General features: G+C 40.3%; 1 protein-coding gene across 1 annotated transcript in view; it reads left to right on the forward strand.

The window, feature by feature from the left end:
* The window catches only part of LOC128697293 (DBF4-CDC7 kinase regulatory subunit chiffon), a 99,849-nt gene extending 73,465 nt beyond the window's left edge, over positions 1 to 26,384 (forward strand). Inside the window, exon 6 of the mRNA XM_053788955.2 lies at positions 26,232 to 26,384. Coding sequence (XP_053644930.1) covers positions 26,232 to 26,260 — 29 coding nt within the window. The 3' untranslated portion in view covers positions 26,261 to 26,384. The remainder of the gene's footprint in view (positions 1 to 26,231) is intronic.
* Positions 26,385 to 27,851: the final 1,467 nt, after the last annotated feature.

Genomic DNA, 27,851 nt, shown 5'->3' on the forward strand with positions numbered 1-27,851 from the left:
ATTCCCTGGATCCTACACAACCCAACCAACAATCCCACCCCTGGCCCCCCTCCTCACACCCTCACCCTCTTTCCACAGACCCCTATCTCCCAGCTTACCACCCCACCACACAGCCCCCTCCTCCTATTGTCCCTACCCTCTCCCCAAGGATACCCACCACCCAGCCCACCCCACCTACCAGCCACCCCACCACCAGCCGCACAAAATAAATACACCATCCACCACATACACCTGTTTAAATGTAATCATGGCCAGGAATAAAGGCTGTTGTATATGTGAAAAAATCTTGGGAGAAACATAAGGGGTATTGATTGTGAAATATGCTGTAAAACATCACATATATCATGTACAAAGCTTCATGCAACCATGACAAATGACCAAAAACAAGAAAGTCATTTCTGGATTTGCCCCAGTGAAAGGGACAGCTGGTTAAGCATAAGAGAGGTACTGAAAAGTGAAAACCTAGAAAGCTTAAGGAAGTTTCTAAGGAGCTTTCCAGAGTTATACAAAGAGTGGAAAACAAGGGAAAAGGAACAAGAAAAGGAGGAAAATGCAAATAGAGGTGAAAACCAAGGAGTGAAAGTAAGAGTAAGAGTAGAAAACGTCACAGAGCAAGTCGAAAAAGAAGGAAACACGGATACATAACATAGCGGAAAGGGGAAGGGAGGATGAGAAAACTAGAACAGGAACAAACGAAAACGAGCAAAGGTAAGAAATTAGCCTAGAAGAAAGTGAACAAGAGAACTCAGATCAGGTGGCAGAACTTAGGAACAACACAGAATCAATAAATATAGGTAGTCAGAACATTTGCAGTTACTATGCTAAAGGTATGTCCCTATATGGCAGAGATTGTTGGAATAAACACACCAGAAAATGTGCGAACATGTTGAGGAAGGGAAAGTGTCGATTCAACAAAGAGTGCAGGTACTTCCATCCAGTAATGTGTAAAGCTTCAATGCAGTCCAGAGAATGTTATGACCTGAGCTGCCCAGACCATCATGTAAAAGGAATGCGGCGCTACAGAGTTAGCAGAAAAAGGGAAATTGAATGGCATTCTTTTTTAGACAAAAAGAGAAAAGATCAAAACAAAGGAAGAGACAAACAGGGGGAATGGTACAGAGAGGACAGGTGGGCAGTAAAATGGGGCGTACCAAACCAGGCATCAGCTCATCAAGGCCGAATAAGCAAACAAACGCGAAGCCAGTACTGGAGAAACCAGGGGCGTGTACACCAGGTAGTACACCACCAGTGGTACTAATGAAACACAAAGGGAGACAAAACATCCCACTTGGTAATTCCTGCTTCATATTTACAAATATACAGGGTTTGAAATCAAATAAAAATGACAAAGTTAGTTATGTCAGTGGACTCCTAACAGAAGCGAATGCCATATTTGGAGCATTTACAGAAACACATACAAGGGATGTTTTGGACGGAGAGATAAAGATAGCAAACTACAACATGTATAGATGTGATAGAATCAGTAGGTCACAGGGAGGAGTAGGAATCTATGTAAAGGATACTTTCTGTTGCATAGAAGTGCTGAATTCTACGAATGATATAGTAGAAATTCTAGGCATTAAAGTTGAAAATAGGAATTTGGTAATTATCCTAGTATACAAACCACCATTGGCAACTACTGAGGAATTCACAGATCAGTTAAGTAAGATATATAGCTATCTGGATAGGCTAGAAAGTCCTACACCAAATATTTTACTCCTTGGAGATTTTAATCTCCCTCGTGTAAAATGGAAGATGGCACAATGTAATGTTATACCAGAAATATCCCCGGGAAGCACCCTTGCTCAAAAGGTACATACCAGGGAACTAATGAGGCTTTGTGAAAAGTACTCTTTAAACCAACAGGTAATTGATCCCACTATGAATGAAAATACCCTGGATTTGATATTCACAAGCAACAAGGAACTGATCAGAGACGGCAGGTTACAAATTTCATGGACCAGCACAACCAACATAACCCAAACCAGCATGGTTTTAGAGCAGGACGATCATATCTGTCACAGCTGCTGAACCATTTTGACAGAATTACGGAGGCACTGGAAGACGACCAAAACGCAGATGTGATTTACACAGATTTTGCAAAGACGTTTGACAAATGCGATCATGGAGTGATAGCGCACAAAATGAAGGCCATGGGCATTACGGGGAAGGTAGGCAGGTGGATTTTCGGTTTCCTGACACACACAACACAAAAAGTAGTAGTGAACAGGGCAAGATCCAGCATCAGCGAGGTCAAAAGCTCAGTGCCCCAAGGCACTGTCCTGGCACCTCTGCTGTTCCTCATCCTCATAGCAGACATAGACAAAAATACCCGGCACACTTTTGTATCATCATTTGCAGATGACGCTAAAATAAGCATGAAAGTCAGTACGGTAGAGGACACTGAAAAAGTAAAGGAAGACATAAACAGGGTTTTCCAGTGGGCAGTGGAAAACATGACATTCAATGGTGATAAGTTTTAGCTGCTTGGTATGGAAAGAATGAAGAACTCAAAAGGAGCACTATATACAAAACTCAAGAGGGTCACCAAATAGAACATAAGGAACACGTAAAAGACCTAGTAATAGTTATGTCAGCCGACCTTTCTTTTAACCCTTTCAGGGTCCGTCCCGTAGATCTACGGCTTTACGTTCAGGGTCCAAACCGTAGATCTCTGCCATGAGCTCAGCTCACTCTGATAAACTGTGAGTGGTAAATTTGGGCCTAGATATGAGAGAATACATCTATGTGGTATGTGTGCACCACATAAAACAAATCCTGCAGCACACTGTGTATAATGAGAGAAAAAAAAACTGAGACCCTGATTTTCGATTAAAACAGCAACTTTGCAGTGTTTTTTCGTATGTATTTTATAGTTGTATTTGCGATTTCTTGGTCTCATTTGATAGAATGGAAGACATATTACAGAAATAGAGATGATTTTGATTGGTTTTAGCACTGGAAATGGCTTGAAACTGAGCTCAAAGTAGCAGAAATGTTAAATTTTTGCCGATGTTCAAGAGTAAACAAACGACCTCACACGTCTAATACACGCCAGCTGGTGGGTCTAATATACATTCACAAATGTGGTGATGATATTTATACAATTATTACAAAATTGCATAACAGTAAATCTTCTATTTTTTGGTGTGAATAAAAATTCATTATGTGAACAAAAAATCAAAATAGAATTTATTTGTAAAGCCTCAAAGCATAACTAATTAACAGAGGAAATGTTAGTTTAGTGCCAGGAATACCTACATTGTTTATTCTGGACCCTATTTTGAAATTGGAATATTTTGAACTTTGTGTTAAATTGGCCAAATTACCAATTTCCGATTACTTTATTTTGTAGTTGAAACAGTTGACTTGGCGATTTTTTGTGCTCAATCGATAGAATAGAAGTAATACTAGTGAAGTAGCTAAGAATTTGGCTGACTGGAATAATGTAATTGGCCTGAAATGGGAGTCAAAGTTGGCAAAATCGCCAATTCGTAAATATCGCTGACACATCAAAATTCACGAGAGCATAATTTCGTCAATTTTCCATCAAATTTCGTACTTTTTGTTTTATTACCTTCACAAAAAGATTCTCTACCATTTCATAAGAAAAAATAACAAATTTTTTTTTTAAATTCTTGGACACTGGGGCACCACTTCAGATTTTGGCCTTGGACCCTGAAAGGGTTAAAGACCATAACAAGACAAAGATCACGACAGCCAGGAAAATGACTGGGTGGGTATTGAGAACTTTCAAAACAAGGGAAATAATGCCGATGGTGACACTCTTCAAATCGCTAGTGCTCCCTCACTTAGAATATTGCTCAGTGCTGACGGCCCCGTTCAGGACAGGAGAAATATCGGAGCTGGAACAAATACAGAGATCGTTTACGGCTCACATTGAGCCAGTAAAGCACCTAAACTACTGGGAACGCCTGCAAGTCTTGAACATGTACTCATTGGAGCGGAGGAGAGAGAGGTACATGATAATATATACATGTACCTGGAAGGTACTCGAAGGCTTGGTCCCAAATCTGCACACTGCCATAACAACATACTGGAGTGAGAGATATGGGAGGAAGTGTAAAATAAACCCAGTGAGGAGCAGAGGTGCGGTGGGGACAATAAGGGAACACTGTATCAACATCCGGGGTCCCAGACTTTTCAACATCTTACCAGAAGATATCAGAAACTGCTGGAGCAAGTGTTGAAACCTTCAAGAGGAAACTAGACAAGTATCTTCACCAGGTGCAAGATCAACCAGGCTGTGATGGATATGTGGGGCAGCTGGCCTCCAGCAGCAACAGCCTGGTTGACCAGGCAAGCACCAGACAAGCCTGGCCCATGGCCAGGCTCAGAGAGTAGGTATACTCTCGAAATTCTTCAAAGGTATATCAAAGGAGGTAAGAGGAAATAAACAAGAACAAGAACTAGTAAGAAAATAGAAGAAAACCCAGAGGGGTGTGTATATGCTTGTGCATGTATGTGTAGTGTGACCTAAGTGTAAGTAGAAGTAGCAAGATGTACCTGAAACCTTGCATGTTTATGAGACAGAAAAATGGACACCAGCAATCCTACCATCATGTAAAACAATTACAGGCTTTTGTTTTACACTCACTTGGCAGGACGGTAGTACCTCCCTGGGCGGTTGCTGTCTACCAGCCTACTACCTAGAATTGCTCTTATTATCTACTTTAAAAAAAATTCTTCTGAAATGGTAGAGAATCTTATTCTGAAGGTATTAACACCAAAAGTATGAAATTTGGTGGAAAACTTTGGAATTACGCAGCTGCAAATTTAAGTGTTCTCAGTGCAGTTTACACATAGCTGATTTCACTGAATTTGAGTCCTATTTTAAGTTAATTCCATTCCTCCATTTGACCAAATTCTTAGCTATTTCACTAGTATCCTCTCTGTTCTATCAACTGAATACAAAACAAATCACCATTAAACTATTTCAACTACCCTATAAAGTGCACAGAAATCAGTACAGTGGACCCTCAACCAACGATATTAATCCGTTCCAGAGAGCTCATCGTTAGACAAAATTATCGTTAGTTGAATTAACCCCTTGACTGTCAAAACCCCAAATCCTGAGGTGTCTCCTGGTGTTGAAAAATTTTTGAAAAAAAAAATTATGATGGTAATGACACCAAAAGAACGAAATTTTAGTATGGTTGTTTTTATTGTTGTATTCTCAGTTTCTTGTTTTCTTTTGATAGAATGGAAGATATATTACAGTAATAGGGTTGATTTTGATTGGTTTAAGGACTGAAAATAGCTTGAAATTGAGCTCAGAGTGGCAGAAATGTTCAATTATTGCTAATGTTCAAGAGTAAACAAATCATATCACTTCCAATATGCATCCATCTGGTGGGTCTAATATGATTTTGTGAATGTGTTGATATTATTTATACAGTTATTACAATATTGCATAACTGTATACCTCGTGAATTTAGTGACCTCGGCGATATTTACAAATCGGCAATTTCGCCCACTTTGAGCCCTATTTTCGGCTAATTCCATTGTTCCAGTTGACCAAACTCATAGCTATTTCTTTAGAACTCCATTTGTTCTATCGATTGAGTACAAGAAACTACCCATTTACCAATTTCAACTACCCAGTAATGTGGTCAGAAATTTGCAATTTGGCCAATTACATGAAAATTAAAAAATCTGCCAATTTCAAAATAGGGTCCAAAATGAACAATGCAGACATTCCTGGCTCTAAAATAACATTTTCTTTGTTCATCAGTCATGTCTCCAGGCCCCTCTGATGTTACTCTTGCTTTCTATTTTGAATTTTTATTCAAACAAAAAATAGAAGATTTACTGTTACGCAGACTACTGCAATATTGTAATAAGTGCATAAATAATGTCAACCCATTTGTGACTGGATATTAGAATAGCTAGTTGGACATTTATTGGACAATGACATCATTTGTTTATTTTTGAACATCGGCAAAACTCAAACATTTCCCTTAATTTGAGCTCCATTTCAAGGTTCTTTTCATAGTAAAACCAATCAAAATCACCTCTATTTCTATAATATGTTTTCCATTCCATCAAATGAGACTAAGAAAACGAGAACATAACCATAAATACTATACGAAAATACACCACAAATTGGCGTTTTAATCCAAAAAAACGGTTGGAGTTTTTTTTTCTCATTATGCACTGCGTGCTGCAGGACTTTTTTTATACAGTTCACACTGACCACACAGGCCCATTCTCTCACATGTGGGCCTACCAGGTTTCTCCTGCTTGATTTGAAGCCGCTAGAATTTTTAAGTACATATACGTCAAACTTGGTGGCTCGTAAGACGTATATATACGACCAAAACAGTCAAAGGGTTAATTTTCCCCATAAGAAATAATGAAAATCAAATTAATCTGTTCAAGACACCCAAAAGTAGGGAAAAAAAAATATTTTTACCACATAAAATATACATTTTCCTACACACAAACAGAAGGATAGATGCACAATACATGTAGTATACATATGTATATTGTGTAATGAATAAATGACACTTACCTTTATTGAGGATGTGGTGATGAGTGATGGGATGGGAGGAGGGGAGGTAAGGCAGCCTCAACATGCCTTATCACACTATGTATGCCACTACGATTCTTAACCCTTTCAGGGTTTCCGCCATACTAGTACGGATTACACACCAGGGTCCATGACGTACTAGTACTTATGAATTCTAGCACCTTCAAATCTAGTGAGAGAAAGCTGGTAGGCCCACATATGAAAGAATGGGTCTATGTGGTCAGTGTGCGCAGTATAAAAAAAAAATCCTGCAGCACACAGTGCTTAATGAGATAAAAAAAACTTTGACCGTGTTTTTGGATTAAAACAGGCACTTTGCACTATATTTTTGTATGGTATTTATTGTTGTATTCTAGTTTTCCTGGTCTCATTGTATAGAATGGAAGACATATTACAGAAATTGAAATGATTTTGACTGGTTTTACAATGAAAAGTACCTTGAAATTGAGCTCAAAGTAGCAGAAATGTTCAATTTTTACCAAAGTTTAAAAGTAAACAAATCATGCTAAGCGTCCAATACACATCAACTGGTGAGTCTTATATTCTTTCACAAGTGCACCGATATTATTTATACCATTTCTACACTAATGCAGTAGTCTGCATAACAGTAAATCTTCTATTTTTTGTGTGAATAAAAATTCAAAGTGGAAAGCAAAAGAAATGTGAGAGGGGCCTGGGGACGTGACTAATGAACAGAGGAAATGTTATTTTAGTGCCAGGAATGTCTTTCTTGTTTATTCTGGACCCTATTTGGAAATTGGCATCTTTTGAAATTTGTGTTAAATTGGCAAAATTGCTAAATTCTGACCACTGTATTGGATAGTTGAAATCGGTAAATTGGTGGTTTCTTGTACTCATTCGATAGAAAAAATGGAGTTCTAGCGAAAAAGTTATGATTTATTTCGACTAGTACATTGGAATTGGGCAAAAATAGGGCTCAAATTGGGCAAAATTGCCGATGTGTAAACATCGTCGAGACCGCTAACTTCGTGAGAGTATAATTCCGTAAGTTTTCCATCATATTTCATACTTTTGGTGTCATTATGATTGGGAAAAGATTCTCTATACAGTGGACCCCCGCATAGCGACCTTAATCCGTGCAAGAGGGCTGGCTGTTATGCGAAATGTTCGGTATGCGAATGAATTTTCCCCATAAGAAATAATGGAAATCAAATTAATCCGTGCAAGACACCCAAAAGTATGAAAAAAAAATTTTTACCACATGAAATATACATTTTCCTACACACAAAGAGAAGGATACATGCACAATAGTAGAGTAGTACATGCACAATATATATTGTGCATGTACTACTCTACTAAATGAAGAATAAATGACACTTACCTTTATTGAAGATGCAGCAATGACTGATGAGACACTGTGTCCTGGGAGTGCCTTTTCCTCCTGAGTACTGTAGGTCCTGTTTGGTATTTTCTTTCAGAACAGGCCTTATCACACTGTGTATGTCACTACGATTCTTAAATCTCTCAAACCAACCTTTGCTGGCTCTAAATTCACCAATATGAGCACTAGTTCCAGGCATTTTCCCTGTTCACCTGGGTCTTAGTCGACTGGTGTGGGTTGCATCCTGGGAGACAAGATTAAGGACCCCAATGGAAATAAGTTAGACAGTCTTCGATGACGCACTGACTTTTTTGAGTTATCCTGGGTGGCAAATCCTCTGGGGTTAATTGTTTCTTGGTATTCTCAATAAGCCACACCAACAACGGTGCTACAGCAGCAGCAGCAGCTGACGGTGGTACAGCAGCAACAGACGATGCTACAGCAGCAGCAGACGATGCTACAGCAGCAACTGACGATGTTACAGCAGCAGCAGACGATGCTACAGCAGCAGCAGCAGCTGACGGTGGTACAGCAGCAACAGACGATGCTACAGCAGCAACAGACGATGCTACAGCAGCAGCAGACGATGCTACAGCAGCAACTGACGATGTTACAGCAGCAGCAGATGATGCTACAGCAGCAGCAGCAGCTGACGGTGGTACAGCAGCAACAGACGATGCTACAGCAGCAACAGACGATGCTACAGCAGCAGCAGACGATGCTACAGCAGCAACTGATGATGTTACAGCAGCAGCAGACGATGCTACAGCAGCAGCAGCAGCTGACGGTGGTACAGCAGCAACAGACGATGCTACAGCAGCAACAGACGATGCTACAGCAGCAGCAGACGATGCTACAGCAGCAACTGATGATGTTACAGCAGCAGCAGACGATGCTACAGCAGCAGCAGCAGACGATGCTACAGCAGCAGCAGCAGCTGACGGTGGTACAGCAGCAACAGACGATGCTACAGCAGCAACAGACGATGCTACAGCAGCAGCAGACGATGCTACAGCAGCAGCAGACGATGCTACAGCAGCAGCAGACGATGCTACAGCAGCAGCAGACGATGCTACAGCAGCAGCAGACGGTACTACAGCAGCAGGAGCAGCTGACGGTGGTACAGCAGCAGCAGCTGACAGTGCAGCAGCAGCTGACAGTGCAGCAGCAGCTGACAGTGCAGCAGCAGCTGACGGTGGTACAGCAGCAGCAGCAGCTGTACCACCAATAGTAGCGATGGTTGATTGGGGTTTATTATACAACCTGGCCAGCTCGGAGACACGCACTCCACTTTCATACTTATCAATGATCTTTTTCTTCATCTCCATAGTAATTCTCACCCTTATTGCTGTAGGGTTGGCACTAGAAGCTTTCTTGGGGCCCATGGTCACTTATTTTCCAGAAAAAAATCACCAAAAACACTGTAATAATACGAAATGTTCCGATTGTATGCTTGGATGTTACCGCAGAGGCTGGCTGGTAAACAATGCCACCGGCGGAACATGTGAGCGTGGCTCAGGCCGCACATTGGACGCGTCTCGGACGAAGGGCGCTGAGCGGGTTTTTGGGCGGTATGCGAGGCAAAATTTTAGTGATCAAAGCGTCCGGTATGCGGATTGTCCGTTATGCAAGGCGTCCGGTATGCGGGGGTCCACTGTATTTTCATAAGAAAAAAAAAATATATATATATTTTTTTAAATTTGGGAGACCCTGAGAACAAGTCTCTTGAGAGGGCCTGTGGACCCTGAAAGGGGTAAATATCTCAAACCAACCATTGCTGGCCTTAAATTCACTCACATTACAACTAGTTGCACTCATTTTTTTTTAATTAAATCGTCATGCCTTTTCACATATGATCGCTTGAGAGATGCTGTCTCCTGATATCTGTTTTTCATTTATCCACACCAATAGCAGCCTTTCAACATCTTCGAGTACTTGCGATCTGTGTTTCAAAAGTATACTTGCAACTTTCGCAACAACAGCTCCCTTGATTGCCTTTATGTTGGCCAAGATAGTAGCGATGGTTGATTGGGGTTTGTTATACAACCTGGCCAGCTCGGAGACACGCACTCTAGTTTCATACTTTGTGATGATCTCCTTCTTCATTTCAATTGTAATTCTCACCCTGTTTACCACAGGGTTGGCCCTAGAAGCTTTCTTGGGGCCCAAGGTGGCTTATTTTGCAGTTACAAGCACTAAAAACACTGGAATAATACAAAATGTACTGAATGTATGCGTGGATGCGACTGCACTGGGCAGCTAAGGCGCGCTCAGGCCAGACCGGACACATGGACGCGTTCATGACGAATCATGTTGGTCGAGTTTTTCATCGTTGGTCGGGCCACAATTTTTATGCTCAAACGCTTCATTAGTCGAATTTATCGTTAGACGATGCCTTTGTTGGTCAGGGGTCCACTGTATATTTTCAAATATGGAAATGTGCGGTCTTGGAACTGCAGATAAAGTGTGTTATGTCTTCCCTATAGAGGACATAATGCTAAACTGAGTAACACTGGTCCCAAGACTAGGTGGTGGACAGTAATAATAATAATAATAATAATAATAATAATAATAATAATAATAATAATTTTATTTCAGCATGATACATGTATGTACAAAGGAGTATAACAGTTGGGTGTACATGACAAAAGCCCTTTTATATGCAGAGCATTTCTGGCAAACTTAAGACTAACTGAAGATTAATAAGAGAATAACCGTGCAGTAATTTTGTACATATGGTCCTTAGGTGAGTTACAATGACTACTAGAGAATTGAATCTTCTAATAGTTCATGCTATATGACTTTAAAAAGTTTGGTAGAGAAGAATTACAGTTTTGATTATTAACCTAAGGTGGATACAATGGAATGATTAACATTTGAGAGGATTACAAATATTAAAAGTAAGTATAAATTAAATAAGAAGAAGAAAATTGTCAAAGTGGGAAGTCTGAATGTGCGTGGATGTTGTGCAAATGATAAGAAAGAGATGATTGTGGATGTTATGAATGAGAAGAAACTGGATGTCCTGGCTTTAAGTGAAACAAAGCTGAAGGGGGTGGGAGAGTTTCAATGGAGAGGAATAAATGGGATTAGGTCAGGGGTTTCAAATAGAGTTAGAGCTAAAGAAGGAGTAGCAATAATGTTTAAGGGTAAGCTATGGCAGGAAAAGAGGGACTATAAATGTATAAATTCAAGGATTATGTGGAGTAAAATAAAGATTGGATGTGAAAAGTGGGTTATAGTAAGCGTGTATGCACCTGGAGAAGAGAGAAGTGTAGAGGAGAGAGAGAGATTCTGGGAAATGTTGAGTGAATGCATGGGGAGTTTTGAATCAAGTGTGAGAGTAATGGTGGTTGGGGATTTCAATGCTAAAGTGGGTAAAAATGTTATGGAGGGAGTAGTAGGTAAGTAGTAGGTAGAGTTATAATTGAAAGAATTAAGAGTAAGACGGAGAATAGGATAGCAGATGAACAAGGAGGCTTTAGGAAAGGTAGGGGGTGTGTGGACCAGGTGTTTACAGTGAAACATATAAGTGAACAGTATTTAGATAAGGCTAAAGAGGTCTTTGTGGCATTTATGGATTTGGAAAAGGCATATGACAGGGTGGATAGGGGGGCAATGTGGCAGATGTTGCAAGTGTATGGTGTAGGAGGTAGGTTACTGAAAGCAGTGAAGAGTTTTTACGAGGATAGTGAGGCTCAAGTTAGAGTATGTAGGAAAGAGGGAAATTTTTTCCCAGTAAAAGTAGGCCTTAGACAAGGATGTGTGATGTCACCGTGGTTGTTTAATATATTTATAGATGGGGTTGTAAGAGAAGTAAATGCGAGGGTCTTGGCAAGAGGCGTGGAGTTAAAAGATAAAGAATCACACACAAAGTGGGAGTTGTCACAGCTGCTCTTTGCTGATGACACTGTGCTCTTGGGAGATTCTGAAGAGAAGCTGCAGAGATTGGTGGATGAATTTGGTAGGGTGTGCAAAAGAAGAAAATTAAAGGTGAATACAGGAAAGAGTAAGGTTATGAGGATAACAAAAAGATTAGGTGATGAAAGATTGAATATCAGATTGGAGGGAGAGAGTATGGAGGAGGTGAACGTATTCAGATATTTGGGAGTGGACGTGTCAGCGGATGGGTCTATGAAAGATGAGGTGAATCATAGAATTGATGAGGGAAAAAGAGTGAGTGGTGCACTTAGGAGTCTGTGGAGACAAAGAACTTTGTCCTTGGAGGCAAAGAGGGGAATGTATGAGAGTATAGTTTTACCAACGCTCTTATATGGGTGTGAAGCGTGGGTGATGAATGTTGCAGCGAGGAGAAGGCTGGAGGCAGTGGAGATGTCATGTCTGAGGGCAATGTGTGGTGTGAATATAATGCAGAGAATTCGTAGTTTGGAAGTTAGGAGGAGGTGCGGGATTACCAAAACTGTTGTCCAGAGGGCTGAGGAAGGGTTGTTGAGGTGGTTCGGACATGTAGAGAGAATGGAGCGAAACAGAATGACTTCAAGAGTGTATCAGTCTGTAGTGGAAGGAAGGCGGGGTAGGGGTCGGCCTAGGAAGGGTTGGAGGGGGGGGGTAAAGGAGGTTTTGTGTGCGAGGGGCTTGGACTTCCAGCAGGCATGCGTGAGCGTGTTTGATAGGAGTGAATGGAGACAAATGGTTTTTAATACTTGACGTGCTGTTGGAGTGTGAGCAAAGTAACATTTATGAAGGGATTCAGGGAAACCGGCAGGCCGGACTTGAGTCCTGGAGATGGGAAGTACAGTGCCTGCACTCTGAAGGAGGGGTGTTAATGTTGCAGTTTAAAAACTGTAGTGTAAAGCACCCTTCTGGCAAGACAGTGATGGAGCGAATGATGGTGAAAGTTTTTCTTTTTCGGGCCACCCTGCCTTGGTGGGAATCGGCCAGTGTGATAATAAAAAAAATAATAGTAGGTAAATTTGGGGTGCCAGGGGTAAATGTAAATGGGGAGCCTTTAATTGAGCTATGTGTAGAAAGAAATTTGGTAATAAGTAATACATATTTTATGAAAAAGAGGATAAATAAATATACAAGGTATGATGTAGCACGTAATGAAAGTAGTTTGTTAGATTATGTATTGGTGGATAAAAGGTTGATGGGTAGGCTCCAGGATGTACATGTTTATAGAGGGGCAACTGATATATCGGATCATTATTTAGTTGTAGCTACAGTTAGAGTAAGAGGTAGATGGGAAAAGAGGAAGGTGGCAACAACAAGTAAGAGGGAGGTGAAAGTGTATAAACTAAGGGAGGAGGAAGTTCGGGCGAGATATAAGCGACTATTGGCAGAAAGGTGGGCTAGTGCAAAGATGAGTAGTGGGGGGGTTGAAGAGGGTTGGAATAGTTTTAAAAATGCAGTATTAGAATGTGGGGCAGAAGTTTGTGGTTATAGGAGGGTGGGGGCAGGAGGAAAGAGGAGTGATTGGTGGAATGATGAAGTAAAGGGTGTGATAAAAGAGAAAAAGGTAGCTTACGAGAGGTTTTTACAAAGCAGAAGTGTTATAAGAAGAGCAGAGTATATGGAGAGTAAAAGAAAGGTGAAGAGAGTGGTGAGAGAGTGCAAAAGGAGAGCAGATGAAAGAGTGGGAGAGGCACTGTCAAGAAATTTTAATGAAAATAAGAAAAAATTTTGGAGTGATTTAAACAAGTTAAGAAAGCCTAGGGAAAGTATGGATTTTTCAGTTAAAAACAGAGTAGGGGAGTTAGTAGATGGGGAGAGGGAGGTATTAGGTAGATGGCGAGAATATTTTGAGGAACTTTTAAATGTTAAGGAAGAAAGGGAGGCGGTAATTTCATGCACTGGCCAGGGAGGTATACCATCTTTTAGGAGTGAAGAAGAGCAGAATGTAAGTGTGGTGGAGGTACGTGAGGCATTACGTAGAATGAAAGGGGGTAAAGCAGCTGGAACTGATGGGATCATGACAGAAATGTTAAAAGCAGGGGGGGATATAGTGTTGGAGTGGTTGGTACTTTTGTTTAATAAATGTATGAAAGAGGGGAAGGTACCTAGGGATTGGCGGAGAGCATGTATAGTCCCTTTATATAAAGGGAAAGGGGACAAAAGAGATTGTAAAAATTATAGAGGAATAAGTTTACTGAGTATACCAGGAAAAGTATACGGTAGGGTTATAATTGAAAGAATTAGAGGTAAGACAGAATGTAGAATTGCGGATGAGCAAGGAGGCTTCAGAGTGGGTAGGGGATGTGTAGATCAAGTATTTACATTGAAGCATATATGTGAACAGTATTTAGATAAAGGTAGGGAAGTTTTTATTGCATTTATGGATTTAGAAAAGGCATATGATAGAGTGGATAGAGAAGCAATGTGGCAGATGTTGCAAGTATATGGAATAGGTGGTAAGTTACTAAATGCTGTAAAGAGCTTTTATGAGGATAGTGAGGCTCAGGTTAGGGTGTGTAGAAGAGAGGGAGAATACTTCCCGGTAAAAGTAGGTCTTAGACAGGGATGTGTAATGTCACCATGGTTGTTTAATATATTTATAGATGGGGTTGTAAAAGAAGTAAATGCTAGGGTGTTCGGGAGAGGGGTGGGATTAAATTATGGGGAATCAAATTCAAAATGGGAATTGACACAGTTACTTTTTGCTGATGATACTGTGCTTATGGGAGATTCTAAAGAAAAATTGCAAAGGTTAGTGGATGAGTTTGAGAATGTGTGTAAAGGTAGAAAGTTGAAAGTGAACATAGAAAAGAGTAAGGTGATGAGGGTATCAAATGATTTAGATAAAGAAAAATTGGATATCAAATTGGGGAGGAGGAGTATGGAAGAAGTGAATGTTTTCAGATACTTGGGAGTTGACGTGTCGGCGGATGGATTTATGAAGGATGAGGTTAATCATAGAATTGATGAGGGAAAAAAGGTGAGTGGTGCGTTGAGGTATATGTGGAGTCAAAAAACGTTATCTATGGAGGCAAAGAAGGGAATGTATGAAAGTATAGTAGTACCAACACTCTTATATGGATGTGAAGCTTGGGTGGTAAATGCAGCAGCGAGGAGACGGTTGGAGGCAGTGGAGATGTCCTGTCTAAGGGCAATGTGTGGTGTAAATATTATGCAGAAAATTCGGAGTGTGGAAATTAGGAGAAGGTGTGGAGTTAATAAAAGCATTAGTCAGAGGGCAGAAGAGGGGTTGTTGAGGTGGTTTGGTCATTTAGAGAGAATGGATCAAAGTAGAATGACATGGAAAGCATATAAATCTATAGGGGAAGGAAAGAGGGGTAGGGATCGTCCTCGAAAGGGTTGGAAAGAGGGGGTAAAGGAGGTTTTGTGGGCGAGGGGCTTGGACTTCCAGCAAGCGTGCATGAGCGTGTTAGATAGGAGTGAATGGAGACGAATGATACTTGGGACCTGACGATCTGTTGGAGTGTGGGCAGGGTAATATTTAGTGAAGGGATTCAGGGAAACCGGTTATTTTCATATAGTCGGACTTGAGTCCTGGAAATGGGAAGTACAATGCCTGCACTTTAAAGGAGGGGTTTGGGATGTTGGCAGTTTGGAGGGATATGTTGTGTATCTTTATACGTATATGCTTCTAAGCTGTTGTATTCTGAGCACCTCTGCAAAAGCAGTGATAATGTGTGAGTGTGGTGAAAGTGTTGAATGATGATGAAAGTATTTTCTTTTTGGGGATTTTCTTTTTTTTTTGGGTCACCCTGCCTCGGTGGGAGACGACCGACTTGTTGAAAAAAAAAAAAAAAGTATAAATTGATTATAATGTTTTACCTGTGTTCATGATATTGAGCAAATGCATGTATAGTTTTACGTATGTATTTTATGATGGGCTGGGATAGATTAAGGAGATAAGGTGTTTTCTAACTGTAGTTTTAAAAATGCTAGCTGAGCCAGTGGTTCTGGAGATTTCTGGCACAGTTTTCCAGATTTTGGACCCTTTTATGTACATTAAGTTTTTGAAAAGATTTAGCCTGACATGGGGAATGTCATAGAGATTTTTGTGCCTATTATTGTGCCTATGGGTCCTAGTGTAACTGTCAAGAAAGTGCATCAGGATGGCATTTATATTAGAATTAATTGTTCTGTAAATGTAGGTTGCACAGAAGTACAGTGGAACTTCGGCTTACAAATGCCCCACTATGCAAATTTTTCAAGATACGAACAGTCACTCGATCGATTTTTTGCTTCTGGATACAAACGAAATTTCAGGATGCAAACTTCTCCCTCAAGGGAGGTTCCTTGGTGAGAGTCTCTTGATGAAGGGAATTGGATCTGTGCCCCACTTTCCTAAATTAATAATAATAATAATTATTATTATTATAATACATACATACATCTTTCTGTCAACAAACCAGCCGTATTCCACCGAAGCAGGGAGGCCCAAAAAGAAAAATGAGAGCTTCTCTTTTTAAATTTAGTAATTTATACAGGAGAAGAGGTTACTAGCCCCTTGCTCCTGACATTTTAGTCGCCTCGTACAGCACGCATAGTTTACGGAGGAAGAATTCTGTTCCACTTCCCCATGGAGATAAGAGGAAATAAACAAGAACAAGAACTAGTAAGAAAATAGAAGAAAACCCAGATGGGTGTGTATATACTATATGCTTGTACATGTATGTGTAGTGTGACCTAAGTGTAAGTAGAAGTAGCAAGACCTACCTGAAACCTTGCATGTTTATGAGACAGAAAAATGGACACCAGCACTCCTATCATCATGTAAAAATTACAGGCTTTCGTTTTACACTCACTTGGCAGGACGGTAGTACCTTCCTGGGCGGTTGCTGTCTACCATCCTACTACCTAGATATAATACATACGTACTAATGATATTACACTAGGCAGGTCCTTCACAATACATCTCACTAACAGAATATTTGCCCAACTCAATTTTCAATGCTACCCAAGAAATAAGCTTTGATAATTCTATTTACTCATGTGCAAGTCCCACTCACATCCAACCCCTCTCTCTCATGTAATTATCCAGCACAAATTTGAAGCTACCCAAGGTTTGAGCCTCAATAACCGTACTAGGCAGATTGTTCCACTCATCAACATAAGAAAATAAGAAAGGACGAACACTGTAGCAGGCCTGTTGGCCCATACTTGGCAGGTCCTTCACAAATCCAGCCTACTAACAGAATAAATGCTACCCAAGCAATAAGCTTTAAAAATCCTATTTACTCACTTGCAAGTCCCACTCAAATCCAACCCCTACCTTGGTTTTAGCTTTGATAGAACCTTGGGTAGCTTTAAAAAGAGATTGGACAAATATATGAGTGGAAGGGGATGGGTACGATTGGTGTTGTGGGTACATAATAACATTAGAAAGGAGGAACACTGCAGTAGGCCTATTGGCCCATACTAGGCAGGTCCTTCACAGATCCAACCCACTAACAGAATAAACGTACCCAAGCAATAAGCGTTGACAATTATATTTACTCATCTTGACTGTGTGCTAAAGGAGTTACAGGAAGCTGGCATCAAAGAAGTGCTGAACACTGACAATGATGCACCTGTTGTGCATTCCTTGAGTGATGGTGAAATTAGATTAATTGTGATATATAAATAAACGTAGTTATTATTAGCATCATATTGAAGTATTTTCTCTTGCCTCCTTGGAGCAGGAATTCCGCTGGAACGGATTAATACCATGTCAATTTAAATGAGGTTGTTTAGCAGTGGATTGTGTGATTATTTGCACTGCTGCTTTTTGTTGGGTTATTATTGGCGTTAGGTGATTTGTCGTTGTGGAACCCCAGGCACAAATAGCATGGGTGAAATAGGGGTAGATCAGAGAATAGTATAGTGTAAGTAGTGCTGTTTGTGGTACATAGTAATGTATCTTTGAGAGGATGCCAAGTGTTTTAGATAGTTTTTTGTTATGTGTTGGATATGGGTGTTGAATTTCAGGTTGCTGTCAAAGTTGTAATAATGTTGGTAGAATTACCGATAATATGTAAAATAAAAGGACACAAGTGCAACTAATATGACATTTTTATTGTGGCAACGTTTTGCTCTCCAGGAGCTTTGTCAAGCCGTTACAAACAATATATGGACACAGAGGGTATATATAGGCTTAGAGTGAGGTGTAATACCAGTGGTAATAGTAGTAGTAATATAAGTTGTAGTAGTAGTAATACAATTAATTTGCACATGAGTAAAAGAATATTAAAGGTATTACTTGGGTAGCATAAAAATAAGTTAGACAAATATTTCTATTAGAGGTTGAATTAGAGAAGGCCTGTTTCAGTGTTCATCCTTTGTAATGTGCTTGTGTAGTATTAACAGGGAAGACTATGTGATGGCAGGGTTTACTGTTTTCAGGAGGATTCTTGCTAAGACTTCAGAGATGGTGAAGCTGCCTTTGTTTTGTTTAATTGTATTGGAAACGGTGATTAGTGATGATTCAAGGCACTTGCGTCTGCAGAAATTAGTTTCTTTGATCACTAATTGGCATCCCCGAATTTCATGAGATGATTGGTGGAATTCCGGTGTTGTATGCAGACATTGTTCAAGTTATCGTTCCTACAGGCATAAATGTGTTAATTGAGGCAGGTGTCGAGGTTTCTTGCTGTTTCACCAACATAAATCTTTTCGCAGCCTCCAGAGGGTATAGTGTAAACCCCTTCAGATGTGTAATTACAGTGGACCACCGGTTTTCGTAATTAATCCGTTCCAGAAGGGTGGCCTAAATCCAAAATGGCCTAAAACTGAAGTAATATTTCCCATAAGAAGTAATGTAAATCCAATTAATCCATTCCAGACACCTAAAAATATTAACAAAAAATACATTTTTTTTAAAGAATAACTACAGTTTTACATACAGAACACAATGAGAAATAAATATAAAGCATTAGATTTAATAATAAATGAACATTACATACCTTTATTGAAGACTCTTGTTAGCATATGGAAGAAGGCGAGGAGGGGAGAGGGAGGAGAGTTTATTGTTTAGAAGGGGAATCCCACTCCATAAGGACTTCAGGTATCAAAGCTCTCTCTGGGGTTTCTTCCCTTCTTTGTCTTTTACTGCCACTAGGACCAGCTTGAGAATCACTGCACCCATGTTACACAGAAAATCTGTCCAGAGAGCTCTGTTTCTGGCATCTCTGTAAGATTTGCTTCAAATGGGACAAGACATTGTCATTAAACAATGTTAGGGTGATAATTCTTCGCAGAACGTTGCACCTCACTCTATTTTGCACAAATGTCCTTAATCGCTGAATAAGGCACATTCTTCCCCCTCTCTTCCTCCTCTGAAGCAATATCCTCAGCTGCGGTCTGTTGCTGTTCCAGTTGAAGGTGTTGCAGCTCTTCAGTGGTTTGCTCTTCCCTGTGGTCCTCCACCAACTCTTTCACATCCTGGCCACTCACATTCAACCCCATGGAGTTCTCCAATGATTCTCCAGTAGATTCCACAATAGGTGTAGGGTCCTCAGGGTCAGCCTGAAACCCTTCAAAATCCTTCTCTTGGACACATTCTGGCCACAATTTTCTCCAAGCACAGTTCAGAGTCCTGGAAGTCACTCCCTGCCAAGACAAGCTATTTACAGGCTAAGGATTCCTAACTTTATTGACAAGCTAAAAGCTGTTACCTACATTAGCTCATTGGAAAGCATTTTTATTGTTATGAAACATACAAGTAGGGAACAGGATGAAGTTGGAGCCATCTGTGGGCCAGCATTTTCATCTTATCAACTTATTTTATTTCGTTGACATCATATTGCTGTACGAATGTGTTCCAAACTCGAGTCATCCTGGGGATAAATGAGGTGATGTTCTGGAGAAGGGTACAGCCAGAGTGAAGTTGCTGCTTTCTGCCCATCTTGTGGTATAGAAGCTTGCTTCACGTTGTCCTCGAAGTGGATCCAAGTATGGTACTTCGACAATATTGGCCTTGTACATAACAGTAAGGCCACCCACATCCCTCCTGTGTTGAAGGCTCTGGTGAAATGACAGATCTATCCAAGATTGGTCCAGGCGAGAGATGAGACGTCTTGCTCTGTTCTCTACTCTGTCAAGCGGTTGCAGATGAGAAGGGGGGCAGGCGAACCAAGAAAGTGGAGGATGCTCAAGGTATGAGCATACTTGTGCCTCGTACAAAATTTTGCAGCCCCTGCTCTCAAGCAGATGCGAGATACGGCGAAGTGCTGTAAGCTTCCTGGCTGCCTTGTTTGCAAGATTTGCAATGTGGTTTTTCATGGTCAGTTTGGAGTCAGATTTCACCCCAAGGATATCAGCTTTTTCCCCTGGTGCCAATACCCTCCCATTCATCCTTACTACTGCACTATCATTACCACCATGATGCCTAGAGATCATCATTTGTGTTTTTTCAGGTGCAAATGTTGCTTGCCATCTATTTCCCCAAGCTGATATAGCTCTTAGCTGGTGATTGATGTAGCTTAGAGCAGTTGGCATTTCTTCTCTTGGATAAGTGAATGTCAGTTTACAGTCGTCTGCATATGCATGGGATTCTGGGATGAGATGAAGAAGGTCATTGAAGTAGACATTCCATAACAATGGTTCAGAATGCTTCCTTGTGGAACACTTGCCCCAGGATGTCTTGGTGATTCTGTTCCATTGAGAACTACCCTTAGAGATCTACCACGAAGGTAATCACTGAGGAGACATAGCGTAGAGCCTGCAATTCCCAGAGCTTGCAGTTTTGCTAAGAGTCCCTGGTGCCACACCCGGTTGAAAGCACCAGCAATGTCCAGTGCTACCACACAGCTGACTTTGGATTCATCCAGTGACTGGTGCCACTTAGTGGAGAGGTTTAACAACAGATCAGCAGCAGAGTAACCTTTCCTGAAGCCATATTGACGGTCACTTTAGTATTGTACATATTGTAGAATCACTGAATCAGTGAAGAAGGCACATTATCTCCCCTCTCTCTTCCTCCTCCACTTTGGTACTTTGCTACAAGTTTTTCTTGAATTCTATTGTGTTTCTCACCTTCTTTACCACAGAGCTGGCACTAGAAGCTTTCTTTGGGCCCATGGTGGCTTACCTAGCAGTTACAAGCACTAAAAGCAATGGAATAATACAAAATATATCGCACGTATGAGTGGAATCGTCCTCCCTTTCTTGTAAACAATGGCACACTGGCTGTACATGGAGTGTCCGAGCCATTCATGCCGCGCTGACACGTTTGGGACGACTGTCCTTGACCGAGTTCTTTTTCGGTAACCAAGCCAATATTTTGATGCAAAAACGTGTTGCTATCCGATTTTTTTGTTATCCGATGATGTTCTTACCCTTGGGTCCATTGTATATACATCTGTCTGGACCACACCTGTGGTTACATATGTGGCAACCTCACCACTAATCATAGATAAACACAAGCTTGGTGTGGGGTTATGGACTAGGAAGATACTACAGTGGGAGAGTAAATGGCAGATGCTGCCGGCATCGCCATCACTTGCCATATTATGGCTTATTTTATTCATTCTAGAGTATATATCATGTTTCTGTGTATATATCATGTTTATTATCTCATATTAGATGAATTATGATAGATAAATAAGCTGTAGAGTTGAACATGGCGCTATTTTATCATGCCTCCTGAGAGGCTGGAACGGATTAATTGCATTTCACTTAATTTAAATGAAGGAAATTGACTCAGCTTACGAACAAATCAGGATACCAGCAAGGTCACGGAGCAGATTAAGTTCGTAAGCCAAGGTTCCACTGTATTAATTAATTTATGTGAAGTACAGAAAAGTACCTCCTTCAAAATGTCACTGATACCTGTTCTGCTTTCCCCTGATCCAAAAATGAACACAGTGCTCAAATACTCAATTATAATTACAGTGCCCCCCCCCCCTCCCGAGTTTCATGATTAATCTGTTCCAGAGAGTCTACCAACTGGTGAAATTCACGATTGGCGAATCTATTTTCCCCATAAGGAATAATGGAAATCTAATTAATCTGTTTCGGACACCCAAAAGTATTAACAAAAAATAATTTTTTAAAAGATTAAATATAGATTTGCATACAGAAAACAACGACAAATAAATATAAAGCACTAATAAAATGGGTAAATGAGCATTTAACATCATACTAAACCTTTATTGAAGACTCTTGTTGGTGTATGGCAGACAGGTAGGAGGCGAGTTTATTATGCTTCAATATGATGTTAATATCAACTCTACGGCTTATTTATCTATCACAATTCATCTAATATCACTTAATAAACAATATTAACCCTTTCAGGGTCACCAGGCCCTCTCTGAGACTTGTTCTCAGGGTAGCCAAATTTAAAAAAAAAAAAAAAATTTCTTATGAAAAGTTAGAGAATATTTTCCCAATCATAATGACACCAAAAGTATGAAATTTGATGGAATTATGCTCTCGCGAAGTTAGCAGTCTCGATGATGTTTACGCATTAGCGATTTTGTCCACTTTGAGCCCTATTTTCGGCCAATTCCAGTGTACTGGTCGACAAAAATCATAACTATTTCTCTAGAACTCCATTTTTTCTATCGAATGAGTACAAGAAACCACCCATTTACCGATTTCAACTATCCAATAAAGTGGTCAGAATTTAGCAATTTTGCCAATTTCACACAAATTTCAAAAGATGCCATTTTCTGAATAGGGTCCAGAATAAACAAGAAAGACATTCCTGGTATACTAAAATAACATTTCCTCTGTTCATTAGTCACGTCCCCATGCCCCTCTTACATTCTTTTGCTTTCCACTTTGAATTTTTATTCTCACAAAAAATAGAAGATTTACTGTTATGCAGACTACTGCATTAGTGTAGAAATGGTATAAATAATATCAGCACACTTGTGAAAGAATATTGGATTCGCCAGTTGACGTGTATTGGACACGTAGCATTTGTTTACTTTTGAACTTAGGTAAAAATCAAACATTTCTGCTACTTTGAGCTCAATTTCAAGGTACTTTTCATTGTAAAACCAGTCAAAATCATCTCAATTTCTGTAATATGTCTTCCATTCTATAAAATGAGACCAGGAAAACTAGAATACAACAATAAATACCATACGAAAATGCAGTGCACAGTCGCTGTTTTAATCCAAAAACACGGTCAAAGTTTTTTTTTTCTCATTACACACTGTGTGCTGCAGGATTTTTTTTTAATACTGCGCACACTAACAACATAGACCCATTCTTTCACATGTAGGCCTACCAGCTTTCTCTCACTAGATTTGAGTGCGCTAGAATTTAGGCGTACTAGTATGTCAAAAACCTTGGTGCGTAAGCCGTACTAGTACGTCAAAAACCCTGAAAGGGTTAATAACATAGAAACATGATATATACTCTAGAATGAATAAAATATGTCATAATGTATATGAGGAGTAAGTGGCGAAGTGTTGCTGTTGGGTTTATAAGGGCTGCTGAGAGAAGCCTTACATATTAGTGGTGGTGGAGGCAGCAGCAGAACCCACCACCACTATTGACACTTATAAATAAGAAATATTTGCACTTACCTTGGAGATGTTAGTTTAATTAGTAAGTTTGATGGAGATGGTGGCAGAGGTTTAGGATGGTGGAAGATAGCAGGGCAGCCTATGTTCATTGGCCCTATACTCCAACAACATTGGAGAGTTACTCTCATGTCATTTTTCTATTGCTTGCTTAACTTTCTTGATACACTATTAATTCTACACTTTATCACTGGCTGGAGCTATAGTCTTTATCGATACCTGCTACTTTAGTATCATACGTATCGTAGAATCACTGAAGAAGGCACATTCTCCCCTCTCTCTTCCTCCTCTACTTTGGTACTTTGCTATGAATTTTTTCTTGAATTCTATCGTGTTTCTCACCTTCTTTACCAAAGGGCTGGCACTAGGAGCTTTCTTTGGGCCCATGGTGGCTTATTTAGCAGTTGGAAGCACAAAAAAAACATGGATTATTATGAAATTTATCGTATGAACCCATGGGGTGATGGTCACTCGCTGGTAAACAATGGTGTGGGAGACTGGCTTTGTGTGCATGCTGACGGTGGACGCACACGGGACGGTCGTCGAATCACAATGCCTATCACGAACCGCGACGCTAAATTTTGGTGAAAAAAGTTGCCGAAAGTTGGATTTCATGAAAGTCAGGCCGCCGAATGGCGGGGATCCACTGTACATCCTCTCCTCACTTAATGACAGAGTTCTGTTCCTAAGACCACATCGGTAAACAAATTCGTCGCTAAGTGAGGAGAATACAGGTCTCCCGCAACATTCGCGAGGGTTAGGGGATCAAGAGCCTCGCGAATGTTGAAAAACCGTGAATGTTTGGTGCCCCAATATATTGTAGGGAAATATAATACAATACTGCCTCCTTAACTTGTTGAACCATGAACAATCATAAAATACATGAAAACGTCGTAAATTGTACTAAATATATACATGTTATGCTTTAATAACATGTATGTTATTAAATACCACAGACTCCACCAATGCCTCCACCACTTCCCCAACCACTGCGGGTCCCTACTACCCTCCCTCCGACCCCTGCAACTGGCAGCCAGCCCTCCCACCACTCAGTGTGGTGAGTGTTTTGTTTGTTCATTATTTTCTATTAAACTACAGTATAAATAATGTAAACCCATTCATGACTGCATATTGGAATGGCTATTCGGACAGGTATTGGACAGTGACATCATGTGTTTAGTCTTGAACACAGCAAAGAATCAAACTTTCTGCTACTGCTAATAATAACAATAGTAATAATAATAATAATAATAATAATAATAATAATAATACGATATAATTGAAGAAGGAAATTGTACAAAAATACGAGGGAGTGGTTGACACATCGTCAGTGTGGCTTTGTTTATGCTGGAGTGAGCGTTAGTCTCCCTGCTCTTCTAAACATTTCACAATAATTCAGCGGTTGAGGCAGTGGTATTTAATAACATATGTGTTATAAATAATAATAGTACATATTAATAACATGTATTATTATTATTAATAACATGTATGTTATTAAATGCCACTGCCTCAATCGCTTCCTCACCAGCTGCCTCACCCACTGCCTCAACAGCTACCTCAACAGCTGCCTCAACAGCTGCCTCAATCGCTTCCTCAACAGCTGCCTCACCCACTGCCTCAATCGCTGCCTCATTCGCTGCCTCAATCGTTGCCTCAATCGCTGCCTCAACAGCTGCCTCAATAGCTGCCTCAATAGCTGCCTCAACAGCTGCCTCAACAGCTGCCTCAACTGCTGCCTCAATCGCTGCCTCAACAGCTGCCTCAACAGCTGCCTCAACAGCTGCCTCAATCGCTGCCTCAACAGCTGCCTCAACAGCTGCCTCAACAGCTGCCTCACCCACTGCCTCAATAGCTGCCTCAACCACTGCCTCAGTCGCTGCCTCAACAGCTGCCTCGCCCACTGCCACAATCGCTGCCTCAACAGCTGCCTCAATCGCTGCCTCAACAGCTGCCTCAATCGCTGCCTCAACAGCTGCCTCAACCACTGCCTCTACCACTCCAGTCGCACTCAATCTACAAGTACCAAACACAATGAATTATTGTGAAATGTTTAGAAGAGCAGGGAGACTAATGCTCACTCCAGCATAAACAAAGCCACACTGACGATGTGTCAACCACTCCCTCGTATTTTTGTACAATTTCCTTCTTCAATTATATCGTATTATTATTATTATTATTATTATTATTATTATTACTATTTGTTATTATTAGCAGTAGCAGAAATGTTTGATTCTTTGCTGTGTTCAGGAGTAAACACATGTCACCGTCTAATACCTGTCCGAATAGCCATTCCAATATGCAGTCATGGATGGGTTTACATTATTTATACTGCAGTTTAATAGCAAATAATGAACAAACAAAACACTCACCACACTGAGTGGTGGGAGGGCTGGCTGCCAGTTGGGGGGGTCGGTGGGAGGGTAGTAGGGACTCGCAGGTGGCGGGAAACTTGAATATGATTTGGCGGCTGGGAATTTGGTGGCTGGGAATTTGGCGTTTGGGAATTCGCGAATGTGTGAAGCCCGCAAAAGCTGAAAACGTGAATGTTGAGGGAGACCTGTACTATAATGGTGGTGGGTTTGTGTCAACCATCTTCGATTTTGTTTTAATGTCACCTTTGTACTATTTATAACATTTCTGGTATATTTTTAAATGTGTAAACATTAGTGTGAGATATATTGTAATAAACAGAATAGAAGAAATTAGCTCTAATATTCATTATTTAGGTATGCATACTGTCAGAGAGCCCTTCGTAAGTCCGAGTTGTTGGTAAACGAGTACGTTGCTAAATGAGGAGATGCTGTATTATATTCATTTTCAGAATAATCATTGATGTTTATTAATTTTTTTTGAGATACACTTTGTTTTTAATTGAATACTCTTTATTTTTCAGGAAATACAAGCCACTCTTCAAAGAGTTAACTGTTTGGCCAGAACTAAACTTGTCCAATCCACCTGGAGTATCGCCATTTGCTGACCTTAAGCAGACCAAAACACGCCAAAACCTAAAGACTTCTTCAGCACACAGAGACGATTTTAGAGAAAAGTTTGTTGTGTATTTTGTTCTTTCCCTTCATATTCCATTTAAAATGTCTGTGTTTGTTTTAATATTTCTCCTTGATTGTTTTATATTTAGTTGTACTGTACAGTGGAACCTCAAATATTGAACTTTCTTCGGTCCAGAGGGCTGTTCGAGTGCCTTTACCGAATGAATTTATTCCCATCAGGAATAATGTAAATTAGATTAGTCCATTTCAGACCCTCAAAAATACACTTATAATAGCACTTACAAAAATACATTTACATAACTGGTCGTGTTGGGAGCAGTTCGATTTTTGAGGTTCCACTGTATTTCAATCTGCCACATTTTTTCAATCTGCAGATTTTCTTTTCAGTGAATGCATTTAATAAATGTTTTGGATTATTGCCACAGGTTGACCATCACTAATCCGGCATCATCAGGACCTGTAAGGTGCTGAATTAGTGATTTTGCCAGATTACAAAGTGGTTAGGTTAGAATACACTTGACTCAACCGTGATATTTACGCATCGGCGATTTCACTCACTTTGCAACCTATTTTTGTCCCATTCCATTGTTCCAGTCGACCAAACTCATAGTTCTTTCGTTTAATTATTTCAGCTACCCAATAAAGTGGTCAGAAATTAATCCCTTAACTGTCCATAGGTAGATCTACGTTCTCTCCCCCAGTGCTCCGAATATTTTGAAAAAAGAAAAAAAATAATTTAAACGAAAAGGACACTTTTTTACATAATGTGATGCAAGGTGATGCAAGGAGGGAAGAGTATATGGAGAAAAAGAGAGAGGTTAAGAGAGTGGTGAAGCAATGTAAAAAGAGAGCAAATGAGAGAGTGGGTGAGATGTTATCAACAAATTTTGTTGAAAATAAGAAAAAGTTTTGGAGTGAGATTAACAAGTTAAGAAAGCCTAGAGAACAAATGGATTTGTCAGTTAAAAATAGGAGAGGAGAGTTATTAAATGGAGAGTTAGAGGTATTGGGAACATGGAGGGAATATTTTGAGGAATTGTTAAATGTTGATGAAGATAGGGAAGCTGTGATTTCGTGTATAGGACAAGGAGGAATAACATCTTGTAGGAGTGAGGAAGAGCCAGTTGTGAGTGTGGGGGAAGTTCGTGAGGCAGTAGGTAAAATGAAAGGGGGTAAGGCAGCCGGGATTGATGGGATAAAGATAGAAATGTTAAAAGCAGGTGGGGATATAGTTTTGGAGTGGTTGGTGCAATTATTTAATAAATGTATGGAAGAGGGTAAGGTACCTAGGGATTGGCAGAGAGCATGCATAGTTCCTTTGTATAAAGGCAAAGGGGACAAAAGAGAGTGCAAAAATTATAGGGGGATAAGTCTGTTGAGTATACCTGGTAAAGTGTATGGTAGAGTTATTATTGAAAGAATTAAAAGTAAGACTGAGAATAGGATAGCAGATGAACAAGGAGGCTTTAGGAAAGGTAGGGGGTGTGTGGACCAGGTGTTTACAG

Source organism: Cherax quadricarinatus, chromosome 2, assembly GCF_038502225.1.
Source record: "Cherax quadricarinatus isolate ZL_2023a chromosome 2, ASM3850222v1, whole genome shotgun sequence".
Taxonomy (NCBI): domain Eukaryota; kingdom Metazoa; phylum Arthropoda; class Malacostraca; order Decapoda; family Parastacidae; genus Cherax; species Cherax quadricarinatus.